General features: G+C 56.6%; 2 protein-coding genes across 8 annotated transcripts in view; one reads left to right on the top strand and one right to left on the bottom strand.

Annotated features, from left to right (window-relative positions):
- The window catches only part of NOS1AP (nitric oxide synthase 1 adaptor protein), a 30165-nt gene extending 17460 nt beyond the window's left edge, over positions 1 to 12705 (top strand). For 4 of the 7 annotated variants that reach the window (XM_032446348.2, XM_032446347.2, XM_085511155.1 and 1 more), the window contains exons 5-12: positions 558 to 666; positions 826 to 967; positions 1976 to 2133; positions 2624 to 2791; positions 3917 to 4082; positions 4715 to 4864; positions 11391 to 11652; positions 11730 to 12705. In XM_032446348.2, the coding sequence (XP_032302239.2) occupies positions 558 to 666; positions 826 to 967; positions 1976 to 2133; positions 2624 to 2791; positions 3917 to 4082; positions 4715 to 4864; positions 11391 to 11652; positions 11730 to 12162 (1588 nt within the window). In that variant the 3' untranslated portion in view covers positions 12163 to 12705. Of the gene's footprint in view, positions 1 to 557; positions 667 to 825; positions 968 to 1975; positions 2134 to 2623; positions 2792 to 3916; positions 4083 to 4714; positions 9065 to 11390; positions 11653 to 11729 lie in introns of those variants that run through there. The other 3 variants (XM_085511154.1, XM_085511153.1, XM_015869446.3) reach the window with 2 other exon arrangements.
- On the bottom strand, positions 9427 to 10792 carry SPATA46 (spermatogenesis associated 46). Its single transcript, XM_015869334.3, has 3 exons — positions 10576 to 10792; positions 10276 to 10383; positions 9427 to 10046 (listed from the first exon to the last, which is right to left on the bottom strand). The coding sequence occupies exons 1-3, from the start codon at positions 10745 to 10747 to the stop codon at positions 9583 to 9585; spliced, it is 744 nt and encodes a 247-aa protein (XP_015724820.3). The 5' UTR covers positions 10748 to 10792; the 3' UTR covers positions 9427 to 9582.
- Positions 12706 to 12756: the final 51 nt, after the last annotated feature.

The raw sequence follows: 12756 nt of genomic DNA, 5'->3' as shown, positions 1-12756 counted from the left end.
AGCCCCTTTTAATGATCCCAATTAGAGCAATAAAGCTGCACCCTGCTGGGGAAGGGAGAGACCCGATGGTGGGGTGGCTCCACAGGCTGGAGCCGGGCTGGGGCATGGTGGCCGATAGGACTATCCTGTGGTGACCTCAGAGGGCACAGGGCAGCTGCTTTGGCTTGCTGTGCACTCCCAGCATCCACCCAGCAGGCTGCCTGGGGTAGAGGAGACCAGCACACCAAAAAAGCACAGAGGTTTTTGTTCCTGTGGGTCTCCTGCAAACTGGCACCCCCAGTGCTGCCGTGGGGGCTGAGCAGAGTAATCCCTGTGCTGTCTTCATGAAGCATTTGCTACTGCTGAGTCAGCAGAGGAATTTTTTTCACCCTAGGTGGAACCACTGCCAAAAATGAATTTCTGCTGGGCTTTTGCAGGGCTGTGCTGCAGAGGTTGGGCAGCTGCCAGCACCCAGAGCATGCCCTGTGAGACTCTGGCTGTGGCCTTGCTGGCATCCTAGGCACTGTGGATAGCGTGTGTTGGAGGCAATGTCATCCCCTCCCTTTCTGTCCTTGCAGGATATTCTATGTGTCCCATGACTCGCAGGACCTAAAGATCTTCAGCTACATTGCTCGGGATGGGTCTAGCAACGTGTTCAGATGCAATGTCTTCAAATCTAAGAAGAAGGTGAGGATGCAGGGGAACACATCCCAGTGGGGTGACTGGGCCAGGACCTGAAATCACGGTGGTTTGCATTCTGAGCTGCAGTCACAGTGGCGATGCACAGAAAGCTGGGCAGCTGCTCACAGTGGGCTGATGCCTCTGCTCCTCTCCCTCCTGCTGCAGAGCCAAGCCATGCGCATCGTGCGGACGGTGGGACAGGCGTTTGAAGTCTGCCACAAGCTGAGCCTGCAGCACACCCAGCAAAATGCAGACGGGCAGGAGGACGGGGACAGCGAGAGGAATGGGGACGATCTGGATGTCCCAGGTACCTTACTGGGGTGAAGGGGTCACAGATCATTGCTGATGTGGCTGGCAGACACCATCTGCAGAGCCTCTGTCTGTCGGTGAAGCTTGCTGCCAGCTGACACCTGCAGGGAACGGATTTGCACGGCAGTCTGTCCTGCAGTGCGGCGGGATCTTGCCCAGCAAGGAGCCTTCTCTAGGTGTTAACCTTCATCCTCACAGACATCCCTCGTGCTGGGAGCCCATTAGCAGCGCTCTGGGCTCGGCTGGGTGCCCAAATGATCTCCGCTTCACATGCTGCAAACACTTCCTCACTGCTGCCAGGAAAGGGGCCAGAGCAGGGACCATCCCCAGTGTCCCCAAGCTTGGAACTGGAAGAGAGGGGAGCAGGCAGCGTTCATGCAAGAGCTGGCTTGCACACCTGCAGCCTTCTTCAAGCCCATTTTAGGGGCCCTTTGGGATGTCAGCAGGTCCTGCTGCCTGTCTGCATACAGATTCCCCATCCCACACAGGGTGTAGGGTCCTCTGCAGCAGTGCTGTCCTGAGAGGCTCATTGTTTGTTTTTCCTCTGCACAATGTCCTGGCCTCGGTATGCAGCTCCCTGGGGATTTCTGAGCATCCGTCCTTTTTGTTTTCCCATAACCTCTTGTTTACCTTCAGCTTTCTGTGTCTCCTGCTCTCAATGGCCAGCTTCCCCCAAATCCAAGGTTTTTGGCTGCTGGTCCCTGGGTGTGTTCATCTGCCCCTGGAAGCCACAGAAGCACATCATGGAAACGTGATGTGAGAGTCCCCAGCCTGCAGTGGCCATGCACTGCTCTGGGGCACAGCATCTGGGGAACCCTAAGGAACATTACAAGGAACTTGGGTTTAAGCGGGACGTTAATGTGCTTGGGTAGCTCCTGCTGGGGGAAATGCAAGCAAGCTGAGATCAAACAGATGGGGCAACCGAGGATAGGGGTACAGGGAATGATGGAGGGGGGGAATGCAGGGTTCCAGTGCTCACCCCCAGCCATGCCTTGCTGTCCCACAGCCTGCCGCCTCACTGCTGCAGAGCGGGCAGCCACCTCGGCCGAGGAGACTGACATCGATGCTGTGGAGCTGCCACTGCCTGGGGCTGACATCCTCGACTTCAGCCGTGGAGTCACGGACCTGGATGCTGTGGGCAAGGAGACCAGCGGTGACGCCAAGGTGTGTGAGTCCCTCTGAGGGCCTGGAGGTCAGGAGGGATTTGGCAGCATTCCTGGCCCCCAGATCAAAGCCGTCTGCTGCTGCCCTTTGGCTCAGGGCTGTGCTGTGTCTGCAGAGCACTATACCAAAGCTCAGCCACACGGAAAGAGTTGGGGCAGAGCTGATAGGGATAATGTTTTTTTCTCGTGCACCTCCAAAAAGGATTATTTTTGAGACAGTGGAAACTTCCATGGGAAACAGCAGCCTTTTCCAAAACTTACTGCAATACCATTTGTGCTTTTGTCACAAGCCTGGGGGAACACGGCGAGGTCAGCGAGCCCATCAGCCAGCCCCAGGCAAAAACTGTTCTCAAAGCTTTCCAGCAGGCTCCCCCTGCCTCAGCAAAGCGTGATTTGCTTGGAATGCAGCAGCCTTATTCCTGGAAATTTCGGGGACTGCTCTATGCTTGGCAGCTCTCAGGGTTGCGTTTATTGATGGTGGTGTATTGCAGGGCTGCCTCCACCCTGAAGACATCCTGACCGCTTCGCCCAAGATGCTGCTGCCCTCATCCGCCCCACTGCCCGACCTGGGCACACCTCTGTCTGCCCATCACCAAATGCAGCTCCTGCAGCAGCTCCTGCAGCAGCAGCAGCAGCAGACGCAAGTGGCTGTGGCACAGGTTTGTCCCAACACTGTTTTCTGGGGGTGCAACATTGAAGCGTGGGGAGACCCAACATGAGGCATGTGGCAAATGTCACACCATGGTGTTGATCCTGGCCGGCAGCTCACTCTGTGGGAGTATTCTTCATTTCAGCAGCTCTGGCTCCTCCACTTGACAAATGACTGTAGCTTTGCTTGTTGTTCCCTGACACCTTCCAGAGCTCTCTTCAACTGCTGATCTTTCATACAATCAGTAACATCAGAAAAGAATGCTAAGGTCGCCTAGGCCAACCATCTGAAGTAGTGCGTAGCCTTTTCTTGGCTGGCTTGTGGGATGCCAGCCAGTGGCTCATCCTGCTTTCTCCAGGGGCTGACACCCTGCTCTGGAGCTCTGCCCACCTCAGTGTGGTTCTCATCCCAGAGCTGTCACTTAGCTCCTCTCCAATCCATTCAGTGTGAGCCGTGGTGATTTGGTGTCACACTAATTTATTAATGAAAAAGTTATGTTCTGCTGTGTCAAATGCCTGTTAGATGACTGAACGCATTACGTCAACATCTCTGTTGATGGCACTTGTTATCTTCTCTCAAGAAATACCCAGTTTGTCTGTGAACATATTTAATTCTTTACTAACAAACCAGTAGCTGCGCTGTGTTGGCCAGGATCTGTGTCAAATGATGGGTCTGTAGCTGCAGGGACCATTCTGTAATTATCCTTGCCTGTAATTAGCTGGAGGTGAAATATCGTTTAGGTCCCTCGCTGACTGGAGAGGCTTGATTTCTTAAGGTGTTTCCAGATACCTGCCCTTTGGATTATGGCCAAGTGTCTGTCTGAATGTTGTCCTTAGAGATTGGTGGCATAAAGCACTGCTCCTCCGCCAGCTGTGACGTGTGGGTTCTGCTGGCTGCTTCCCTGCAGCACCTGAGCACCACCCTGTCCTGCTGCAGGCTCCTGCCATGCAGAGGGGAAGGATTTTTTCCAGGCTGATGCTGTCAGCACGGAGACTGCGCACCTGCTTAGCATTTAATTGCAATTCCACCACTGCCGGCTGCTGCCTCACCCAGCAGCACTGTACAAAGGTCTCCTTTGCATTCCCCACAGTCACTGAGTGTACTCTGATGTGATGGTGTGTCTCCTGTCCCACAGGTCCACCTGCTGAAGGACCAGCTTGCTGCTGAGGCGGCGGCACGCCTGGAGGCACAGGCACGTGTGCACCAGCTCCTGCTTCAGAACAAGGACTTGCTGCAGCACATCTCACTCCTGGTCAAGCAGGTGCAGGAGCTGGAGTTGAAGCTGGCAGGGAACAACACCAGTAAGCACTCCTGCCCCATCCTCTCACTTCATAGCTAGTGGGGAACCCACAGCACAAAGTGGTATGTGGCTGGGGACTTTGCTGTGCACCCTGGCTCTGGAGAGACATTGGGCTTGGTGACATGGCACAGCACAGCACCAGCGCCCCTGTGAGGGCAGCTAGTGGTAGGGTCTGTGGGGAACATGTGGGTGTTACACCCCATTTTTGGTGCATTTCATATGTTTTCTGGGAAAACTGGCAATATTAGTGCCCTTCTGAACTGGCTTGTGCATGTGCAGCAGGACGCCTGCATGCGGGATGGAGGGAGGTGTTGGGTGGCCATCACCCATGTCCATCAGCTGTATGCCTGCTCTCCCCACATGCTACATGCCTATGCCAGCTCCCTCCTTGCCAGAAGAGACCCTCCTTAGACTTCTTCTCCAGTAGATGTGGCCTTCAGTTCCCTGCAGGAGCCAGGAGAAGGCAGCTAGATTTCTGTCCTGGCTCTTTGCTGACCAGCAGCTCCTGGCACACGTGATACTATCATCTGAGCATTTGAGGCTGTAGGTCTGCAGCCAGCCATGGTGGCCTTGGGATGCCCGGGAGGGACAGGGTGGCACTACCTGCCTCTCAGCCATGCCATTCTCTTGCAGCAGGCTCCCAGGACAGCCTGCTGGAGATCACCTTCCGCTCCAGCGTCCTCCCCGTGCTCTGCGACCCGACCACCCCGCAGCCCGAGGACACCCACCTGCCGCAGCTGGGCTCCGGCTCAGGCTTCCCCAGTGCCCTGGGCAGCCCCATAGGTAGGAACGACTGTCTGGTGAAGCTGGAGTGCTACCACTTCCTGCCGAGCTCGGGGTCGCATGCCCCAGAGCCGGCGCTGGGCAGCCTGGAGCTCCTCAAGTTCCGTGAGTCGGGCATCGCCTCCGAGTACGAGTCCAACACGGATGAGAGTGAGGAGCGCGACTCCTGGTCCCAGGAGGAACCACCGCGCCTGCTCAATGTCCAGCCCCAGCAGGACCTGGGCGACAGCCTGGAGGATGAGATCGCGGTGTAGGGGATGGCAAGAGGTGGCACAGAGCAGCCGGGACCCCCAGGGATGGCGGAGGGAGTTTGGGGCTGGATGGCAGCAGGGGCCAGAGCTAGGCATGGTGCGTGATGCTGCCGTGCTGGCAGTTCCCTCTTGGCTTGTGCTGTGCCCAGGACCCTGATGCGTGCAGCCCATGTCAGCCCGCTTCAGGGAGGTAGACATGATGGTACTGGAGTGTCTCAGCTGGAGCAGGGGGCAGATCTTCCTTCCCTGCTGCCAGTCATCTTGTCCTGAGCTCAGCCAGTCCTCAGCACCCTCAGCTTCATGCCAGGATTGTGTCGCTCCCTGGTCCCCATGTCCTCCCAAGCTGCATTTTGAGATCAGAAGCAAGGGAAGCAAAGAGCCCTCAGCAGCAGTCCCTGCAGGGCTCCTTGTGCTGCTGGATTGCTGCCCAGTGACCATGCTGGGTAAGGAGCCACTGCTAGCAGTGTTACTATAGGGGCAAGCAATGAAACTGGAGAAGGTTTTTGCTGAGGGAGTGAAAGAACAGGGACAGGAGGCACGAAAGAGCCTACATGAATTTGTTTCCTGCATGGTAGAGTTGGTGGGAGATGAAGCTGGATCTATGCTACAGGGACGAGAGATGGTGCCCCATTAATGTGGGTGTGTGAGTGAAGGGGAAGGAATGCTGCGGAGGAGTTTGGGAAGGTGAGGGGGTAAGAGGAGGTTGCACAGTATGGCCAGGCATGGGCAGCTCCTTGCACGCACTGGGGTCTGTGGAACTGTGGGGGAGGGTTGGTCTTTGCCTCAGGCAGACAGAGGGTGCTGGGCACTGCCTGCTCCTCTCCTGGGCTGTGAAGTGGATGGGGAGGCGCAAATGGACATGGAGTGAGAGCCAGGGAGGACAGCACAGGGAGGAGGAATCCTCCTTCCCTCATTGCCTGGTTCTAGAGCTCTTTGGTACAGCTAGCAGGTACCAAAGGCTTTCTGGTGCTCTCAAGTCATATTTTTGAGTATTTCCCTGCACCACTGCTACTGCCAGTTCCCTGCTTGGCTTTACAGATGAACCATCCCATTTCCATGCAGTCGCTTGCCCCCAGACCACTGCTGGCAATGGCTGTGTGCACAGACAGACATGCACAGCCTCTCCATGGGAAGCAAGATCTCCTCCTTCCCTAGCTGCTGTAGGCAGTGTATGTTCATACTCCCCAGAAAGGGTCATACTGCAGGGTGACTTGGTGGCTGTGTAGACCATCACCTGGCTGGGGTAACCCTGCTCCCAGGTAGGGTCTGGATTCATGCTGGTTGCTTCAGGGTGCATGCTGACACCAGCATGGAGAAAGGGGGCTCTGCACCCCTCTGGAAGGTGACAGCAGTCATGAGAGACTGCAAGGAACTGCCTGGTGCAGGGGTCAGTGCCTGTATTCAGCTGGAATGGGAGAGGTGGGCAGACTACAAGGGGAGCTGGTGGGTGGCACAGGTGACAGACAACTGTGTATGTGGGCACTTTCATGTGTCTGGTTTTCAGTCTTCAGAAGAGTGAATCCAGAATGACAGGGCCTCCACCAGCCCCTAGGAGGACGGCAGATGTCCTTGAGAACCTCCAAAGGAGTCAGAGCTTCTCCCTGTTCTGCAGACACGCTTATCAGTCACCCACTGCTGCAGCCTCTGAGAGTACGGCTGAAGGGGTGCAAACCAGAGCCCTGACGTTCCCTCTGCTCCATATGAAAACATAGGGAGACAGGATTGGCATGGTTGTCTTCCACATCTTCCACTTCCACTCTCCTGTCCTGCTTCTGCTTTGCTTCACTGCTTGCCTGCTGCTTTCCCTTTTGCCAGCTGTCTCTGCTTGATCTGCCTGCATCTAACCCCTGGCTGTGTATCTCCCAGACTCAAGCTCTTGCTCTACTCCAGTGTTTGACCCTGCTGTGAGGAAGGTCCATGGTTTCCTTCTGCTCCATCCCCCTCAGGGCTGAGGAGCAGGGTGTGGGTGAGAGCCCAGGGGGAGCAAGGGCTGTGCTGTGCACCGTCCACCCCATGAGGAGGTGGGCACTGCAGGTAGCAGAGCTTGTCAGGAGCTAGAGAGTCCTAGTGGGAAGGATGTGTTCTCTGATGGGATCTTGTGTCAGCACCAAGGGGCATGTGGGGAATGTGGAGGTCAAAGGCAGCCTTGGCTGCTGTGACCTGAGATGGTGGAATTCTTAAGATTGTTAGGCCAGGGAGGGGAGTGAAAAGCTCTCTTTGTGGGTCTGTTGGAAGAACCCTGTGGTTTGTGGCCTTTGAGGGAAGAGGGACCTGACAAAGCTGACTGATACTCAAGGATCACCTCCTCCAAGCTCAAGAGTGGTCCATCTCATCAAAGAGAAAGTCAGGCAAAAATGGATGAGCAAGAAAATCCTGGTCAAACTCAGACCCAAAAAAGAGGCATACAGAGGATGGAAGCAAGTACAGACAACCTGGGAGGAATAGAAACATTATGTGAGCATCTCAGGATGAAGTTAGGAAAGCTAAAGACCAGATGGAATCAAATCTGACCAGAGAGGTCAGCAACAAGAAGGGCTTCTGTAAGTATGTTGGTGATGAAAGGAAGAGAGCAGGTTATCTCTGAACTGGTTAAAGCCTTTGATGCTGCCTCCAAAAGAGGCAAGTTCTCATAGACAAGTTCTTGATGTACGGGATGGATGGGCAGACAGGCCCAGATGATAATCAGCAGTGCAGACTAATTGGAGGCCAGCAGCTTGCAGTGTACCCTGGAGGTCAGTGGTGGTACAGTCCTGGTGAACCTCTGCATGGACAGTCTGGGTGATGGGGCACCCTCAGCATTGTCTGCAGATGACAAACATGGGAGCAGCAACTGCTGGTACACCAAAGGGCGGTGCTGCCATCCAGAGGGACTGGAGAAGTGGGCTGATAGAGATGGAGCTGATGGTCCTGGAGGGCACCAAGCTGAGCTGAGGCAGCAGGTCAAGGCAGTGATCCTGCCCTTCTGCTTGGTACTGATGAAGCCATGCTGGGAGCACTGTAGGCTCCCTGATGCAAGAGGTACATGGAGCTCCAGGGGAGAGACCAGTGAGAGGTCGTGGAAATGGAGAAGGGACTGGAGCAATTCTGCTGAGCAGAGAGGCTGAGGGAGCTGGGACTGTTCCTCCTGAAGAAGGCTCAGGGGAATTCACTGATGTGTTTAGATATCTGAAGGGAGAGGTGCAAAGAGGAAGGAGCCAGGTTTCTTTCAGGGGTGCCCAGGGATAAGACAAGAGGCAATGGAGTCAGCTGGAATAGGAAGCTCTGTGTGAAGCACTTCTGTGCTGTGAGGGTGGCTGAGCTCTGGCACACGCTGCCCAGAAAGGCTGCAGGGTCTCTTTCCTGGAGAGTTTCAAAAGCTGCCTGGATGTGGGCATGGGCACCCTGTGCTGGGTGGCTTTGCTGGAGCAGAACTTGGACCAGATGGACCTTCTAATCATTCTGTGTTTGTTTCAATGCACCCACCAGTGGTCTGGTGTCCAGGGAAGCCCCCACACCAGCTCCAGAGGGGATAGAGCATGAGTGGGTACAGAGTGTCCTGGGTATTTCCTGCAGGCCGGGCTGAGCCTTGGGCTCATGGTCAGCACAACCACAGGGAATGGTGAGCGGTGCCCCAGGGCTGACAGGGGTGCTGCAACCCCCTGTGCCTTGCCAGAGCCAGCTGGGAGCCACCCAGTGCCGTGCTGCACTGCAGCACCACGTGTATGTATGAGTGGTCCTCCTAACCCAGCACTGCCTACAAAATGCCTCTCTAGCTTCTCACTTTTGTTACGGACCTTGACCGGGGTTTTATAGCTATATTTTTTTGTCCTTTCTTTTCCTACAACTGTCGTGTTACTAACTGTTGACTCGGTCTATCTGAGAAACCAATCTGTCAATGTAAGTGCACTTAACCCTTGGGTGTTGTCATTAGTTGATTGGCTTTTGCTAAATAAATCTTTCTATTTCTCAAGGCTTTCTGTTGTTTCTTCCTTCTCGCTGACTCTCTCTTTCTATACTCCTCCTGCCCTCCACACTCTGCCAGCCTGGGCTGGCAGCCAGCATCGGGGGTGGCACCCTCAGCATCGCACAGATCCTCTTGGAACTGAGCATCCTCCCTTGTGGGACCCCACAGCCCTCAGCTGCGACTGCCTTGTGGTGCCGACTGACTGTGAAACGGGTGCCCCAAATGGTGTTGGGGTCATCTTAGGGCTGTCCGACAACTCGAAGGTGCCCCTGTGGGCTGCTGGGGCTTGCATATCCCTTTGCAGAGATGCTAAGCAGAGCTTTCCAGACATTGGGAATTTTTGGCCACCAGGGAAGGAAAACAAACTCTTAAAGGACATGAAAAGCATTGTTTCACCAAGGAGCTGCAGCAGAGCTGAGCCTCCCAGGAGAGCAGCAGGCAGTCTGCGCTCTGTGTGCTGTTTATTGTGCAGCAGTGGAGCGATGGAGCAGTGCCCTCCTGCGGCAGTGGCCCAGCTGCTGAGGCTACTCAGACACCTCAGGGCTCTTGGTCTCCTGTACCTTTTCCAACAGGGTCTTGAGCTTGTGGTAATACACTTTGCAGCTGTAGCCCTCCTGGGAGCTGTGCTGGATGTGGCTCTTGACTGAGCACAGTGTGGGGAAGACGCGGCAGCATGACATGCACTTGTAGCCCTGCTTTGGCATGTGCTGCTCCTGGGAAGCTGCAAGGATGTCCTCAGAGGTGATACTGATCCTGCTGCTGACAGTCTCCAGGGTCTGGAGCTCTTCTGAAGAGCAGGAGAAAGAGGACAGGGCATCCAAGAGGATTTTGGGATCCTCAGGCTTCCAGGTGCTACTGAGTGGACTGGAGGAGAGGTGCTTCTGAGAGGCAGCTTTGGTGTTGATGATGTAGCTGTACGGTGAGCACCAGGGTCTGTAGATAGTGCGGGCAGGGAGCTCGCTGCCCATTGAGGCTGTGGAGCTGCAGTCTGCAGAGCGAAACAGCACAGCAGTGAGTCAGGGTCACTGTGTGAGCACAGGCACCTGTGGGGATGGGGGTGGTGCTGGAGACCCAGGAGGAAACTCATCCCCAGTGCAGTGTTCAGCAGAGCCCTTCTCTGCCCAGGGCTCTGGCTGGTGGGTTGCTCTGTGTCAATCTGTGGGTTGTGGAGGTGACTGTTTCTGTCACCAGATGTCCCCACAGCACTGGGAACTCACCCAGCAGCGAGCTGGAACTGTCGCAGGAAGAGCTGTCCTGGAGTGGGGGCAGCGCTGGGAGCAATGAGCTGGCACAGCTGGAGGCAGCATCCCCAGCTTTCAAGGTTCCTGTTAGGAAGAAATAGCAGTGAAAAGCAGCATCGTGCAGAGGTGGGCTGCAACAGCAGAATTCCCCTCCCCATTCCTAGAAAGCACCCTCTGCCACAGGGGCTCCTGTTACCCCTCTCCTGCCCATGCAGGCAGGTACACCCAGCCAGACCCCTCCTTGCTCCCCTGCCTAGACACATCCTGGCTGCTCACCAGGCAGGCTGCACTGATCCAAAGGGAGGACTGTCTCCAGGCTGCCTTTTCTGGGACCATGGGACACGTCCTCAATCAAAACAGCTGGCATGAAAAATCCATCCATCACCCTCGTGTGGGTCCTATGCTTAGGCCCTAGAATCCAGTGTGTTGTGATACCACCAGCTAACATCGCTAAGGGCTGATGTCACACTTGCACACAGGACACAGCAGAATGTTTTTGGAACACAAGGTTCTGCCCCCCTTGGGGTTCTCTGGGGACCTGGTGGCTGAGGTGATGCTTGCTGGCTTCATCCTCAGGGCTGGTGGGGAATAAGGGGCAAGGTGTGGGGACTTGGTCTATTCAAGCTGAGGCCAGTTGAGCATGGGATGGTGTGGTGATGTGGGATTTTGCACACACGCAGCCAGTGACTTGGCCGTTGCAAGGTGGGTGCGCAGTAGAAAGTGCCATACTGAGGATGTACAGTTCAGAGCCCAGGCAGTGGGTACCCCAGCAAATGAGGGGTCCTGGGGGCGTCCCCTTGCTGCTGTACCCATTGACAAACCTTCTCTCTCTTTCTTTCCACAATCTGCTTCCCAAGCTGCTTGGTGCCAGGTAAGAGATGTTCTCAGTGTGCCGGTGGCAGCAGTGTGGCACCCTGAGATTGTTGCTCCCCTACCATGTCCTCATGGCATGCACAACACAACTGTGGGGCCTCATTAATGGGCTTTCTGTCCCCAATAGGTGTCCCCACCATGCTGCTGGCAGGCAGCCCCGGGATGCTCAGCCCCTGCATCCCACCTCATATCCACTTTCCACTCCCTTTCCTTTCCAGTGGACCAGAGCATGTTTGAGAACACCAGCGCTGCCACGGCACCCACCCCACTCCTGCAGCACATTCCTGCTGGTGCCCTGCCACAGCCCTCCCGCCCTGCTGGCAGCCAGCACCTTCGCAACCTGGGCAAGGCTGTAGGGGCCAAGATGAACGACCTCCTGCGCCGCAAGGAGCCGTCCAGCCCCCATGATGTGGGGGTGATGGAGGTGAACACCAGCGCAGGCGCTGCACTGGGCATAGGACAGCCAGTGAGCGAGGATGGGTGAGTGTCCCTGCACCGCACACCCCGTGGTAGAGTCCTTTGGGTTGGAAAGCATCACCACCTCTCTCTGCTTGCAGGAGCATGGGGCTGGACGCCTTCCCCCGGCTAGACCCCCCACCTCCCATCACCAGGAAGCGGACCCCGCGTGCTCTGAAGACCCCGCAGGACATGCTCATTGCACCCCAGCCAGAGAGCGGCAGCACAGAGGAGCCCCATGAGCCACCTACAGCACACGCGGACCGCGCAGAGGAGTGGCCAGGGGCAAGGGACCTCTCCCCTGCGGGGTGCCCCGGGGTGCCCAGTACAACCAGCATCCCTGGGCCGAATGGTGACCTCCCGGTGCCCGACCTCATCCATAAGGGTGGCCTGGAAACGCCACCTCGCACGGAGAAGCCCCTCCGGGAAGCCGGGCTGGAGCAGGAGCCGGCAGGGAGCGCAGGGCATGCAGAGCCGTGTACTCCCAGCCGGGAGGCAGAGGGTCCCCATCCTGACCTGCTGTCCTTCGAGTAGCAGAGGGCACTGAGGGGGCTGGCTCTCCCACACACCTCTCTCTGCCACATGCTGTTCTTGGGGTCGTTATTGCGGGGAGAGCCCCAAGGCAGCAGGAGGGATCCCTGAGACGGGCTGTGCTGCAGGGATCCCACACCCCCCAATTCAGCCCTTCTCTCCAGGCACCCCGGAGCACTGACTTGTCACATAACCTGACTCGGCAGCTCTTGGGCGGCCGTAGGAGCAGCAGCTCCCTGCACACATCCCTGTGCCCGCAGACTCTCGCATCCCCCAGGTGCCCCTCGGGCTGTGTATGAAGCACAGCCGGGTTTATCCGCACGGGGGTGGCCATGGGCAGCACTTGTGGGCCGGAGCTTCCCGCAGCAAAGCGGCGGCTTCGAGTGGGCGACGGTGACGGTTCTGGAGGGGTTACAGCCACACACCTGCCTCCCAGCCCCGGCCCTGGGGCCACCGGTGGCGGTGTCACCCTCTATTTATGTTGGGTGTGTGTGTGTAGTTTGGGTTCAAACCCTCGTATTGCACAATAAAGCTCCTTACAACCCACCCACCCGCTCAGCCCGTATGACCGGGGCGGGGCCTGGAGGCGGGGCCACG

This window comes from Coturnix japonica, chromosome 11, assembly GCF_054131305.1.
Source record: "Coturnix japonica strain WE chromosome 11, WE-NBRP24, whole genome shotgun sequence".
Lineage (NCBI taxonomy): Eukaryota > Metazoa > Chordata > Aves > Galliformes > Phasianidae > Coturnix > Coturnix japonica.
The sequence above is the reverse complement of the archived record's forward strand: the minus strand, read 5'-3'. Positions and strand labels throughout refer to the sequence as shown.

Excerpts from the sequence above, each read along its gene's own strand:
- SPATA46 (XM_015869334.3), bottom strand. The coding sequence starts at position 10,747 with ATGTTAGCTGGTGGTATCACAACACACTGGATTCTAGGGCCTAAGCAT. Across the intron at positions 10,384-10,575 it reads GGATCAGTGCAGCCTGCCTG|GAACCTTGAAAGCTGGGGAT; the intron begins GTGAGCAGCCAG and ends TCTTCCTAACAG. Across the intron at positions 10,047-10,275 it reads CAGTTCCAGCTCGCTGCTGG|ACTGCAGCTCCACAGCCTCA; the intron begins GTGAGTTCCCAG and ends TTCGCTCTGCAG.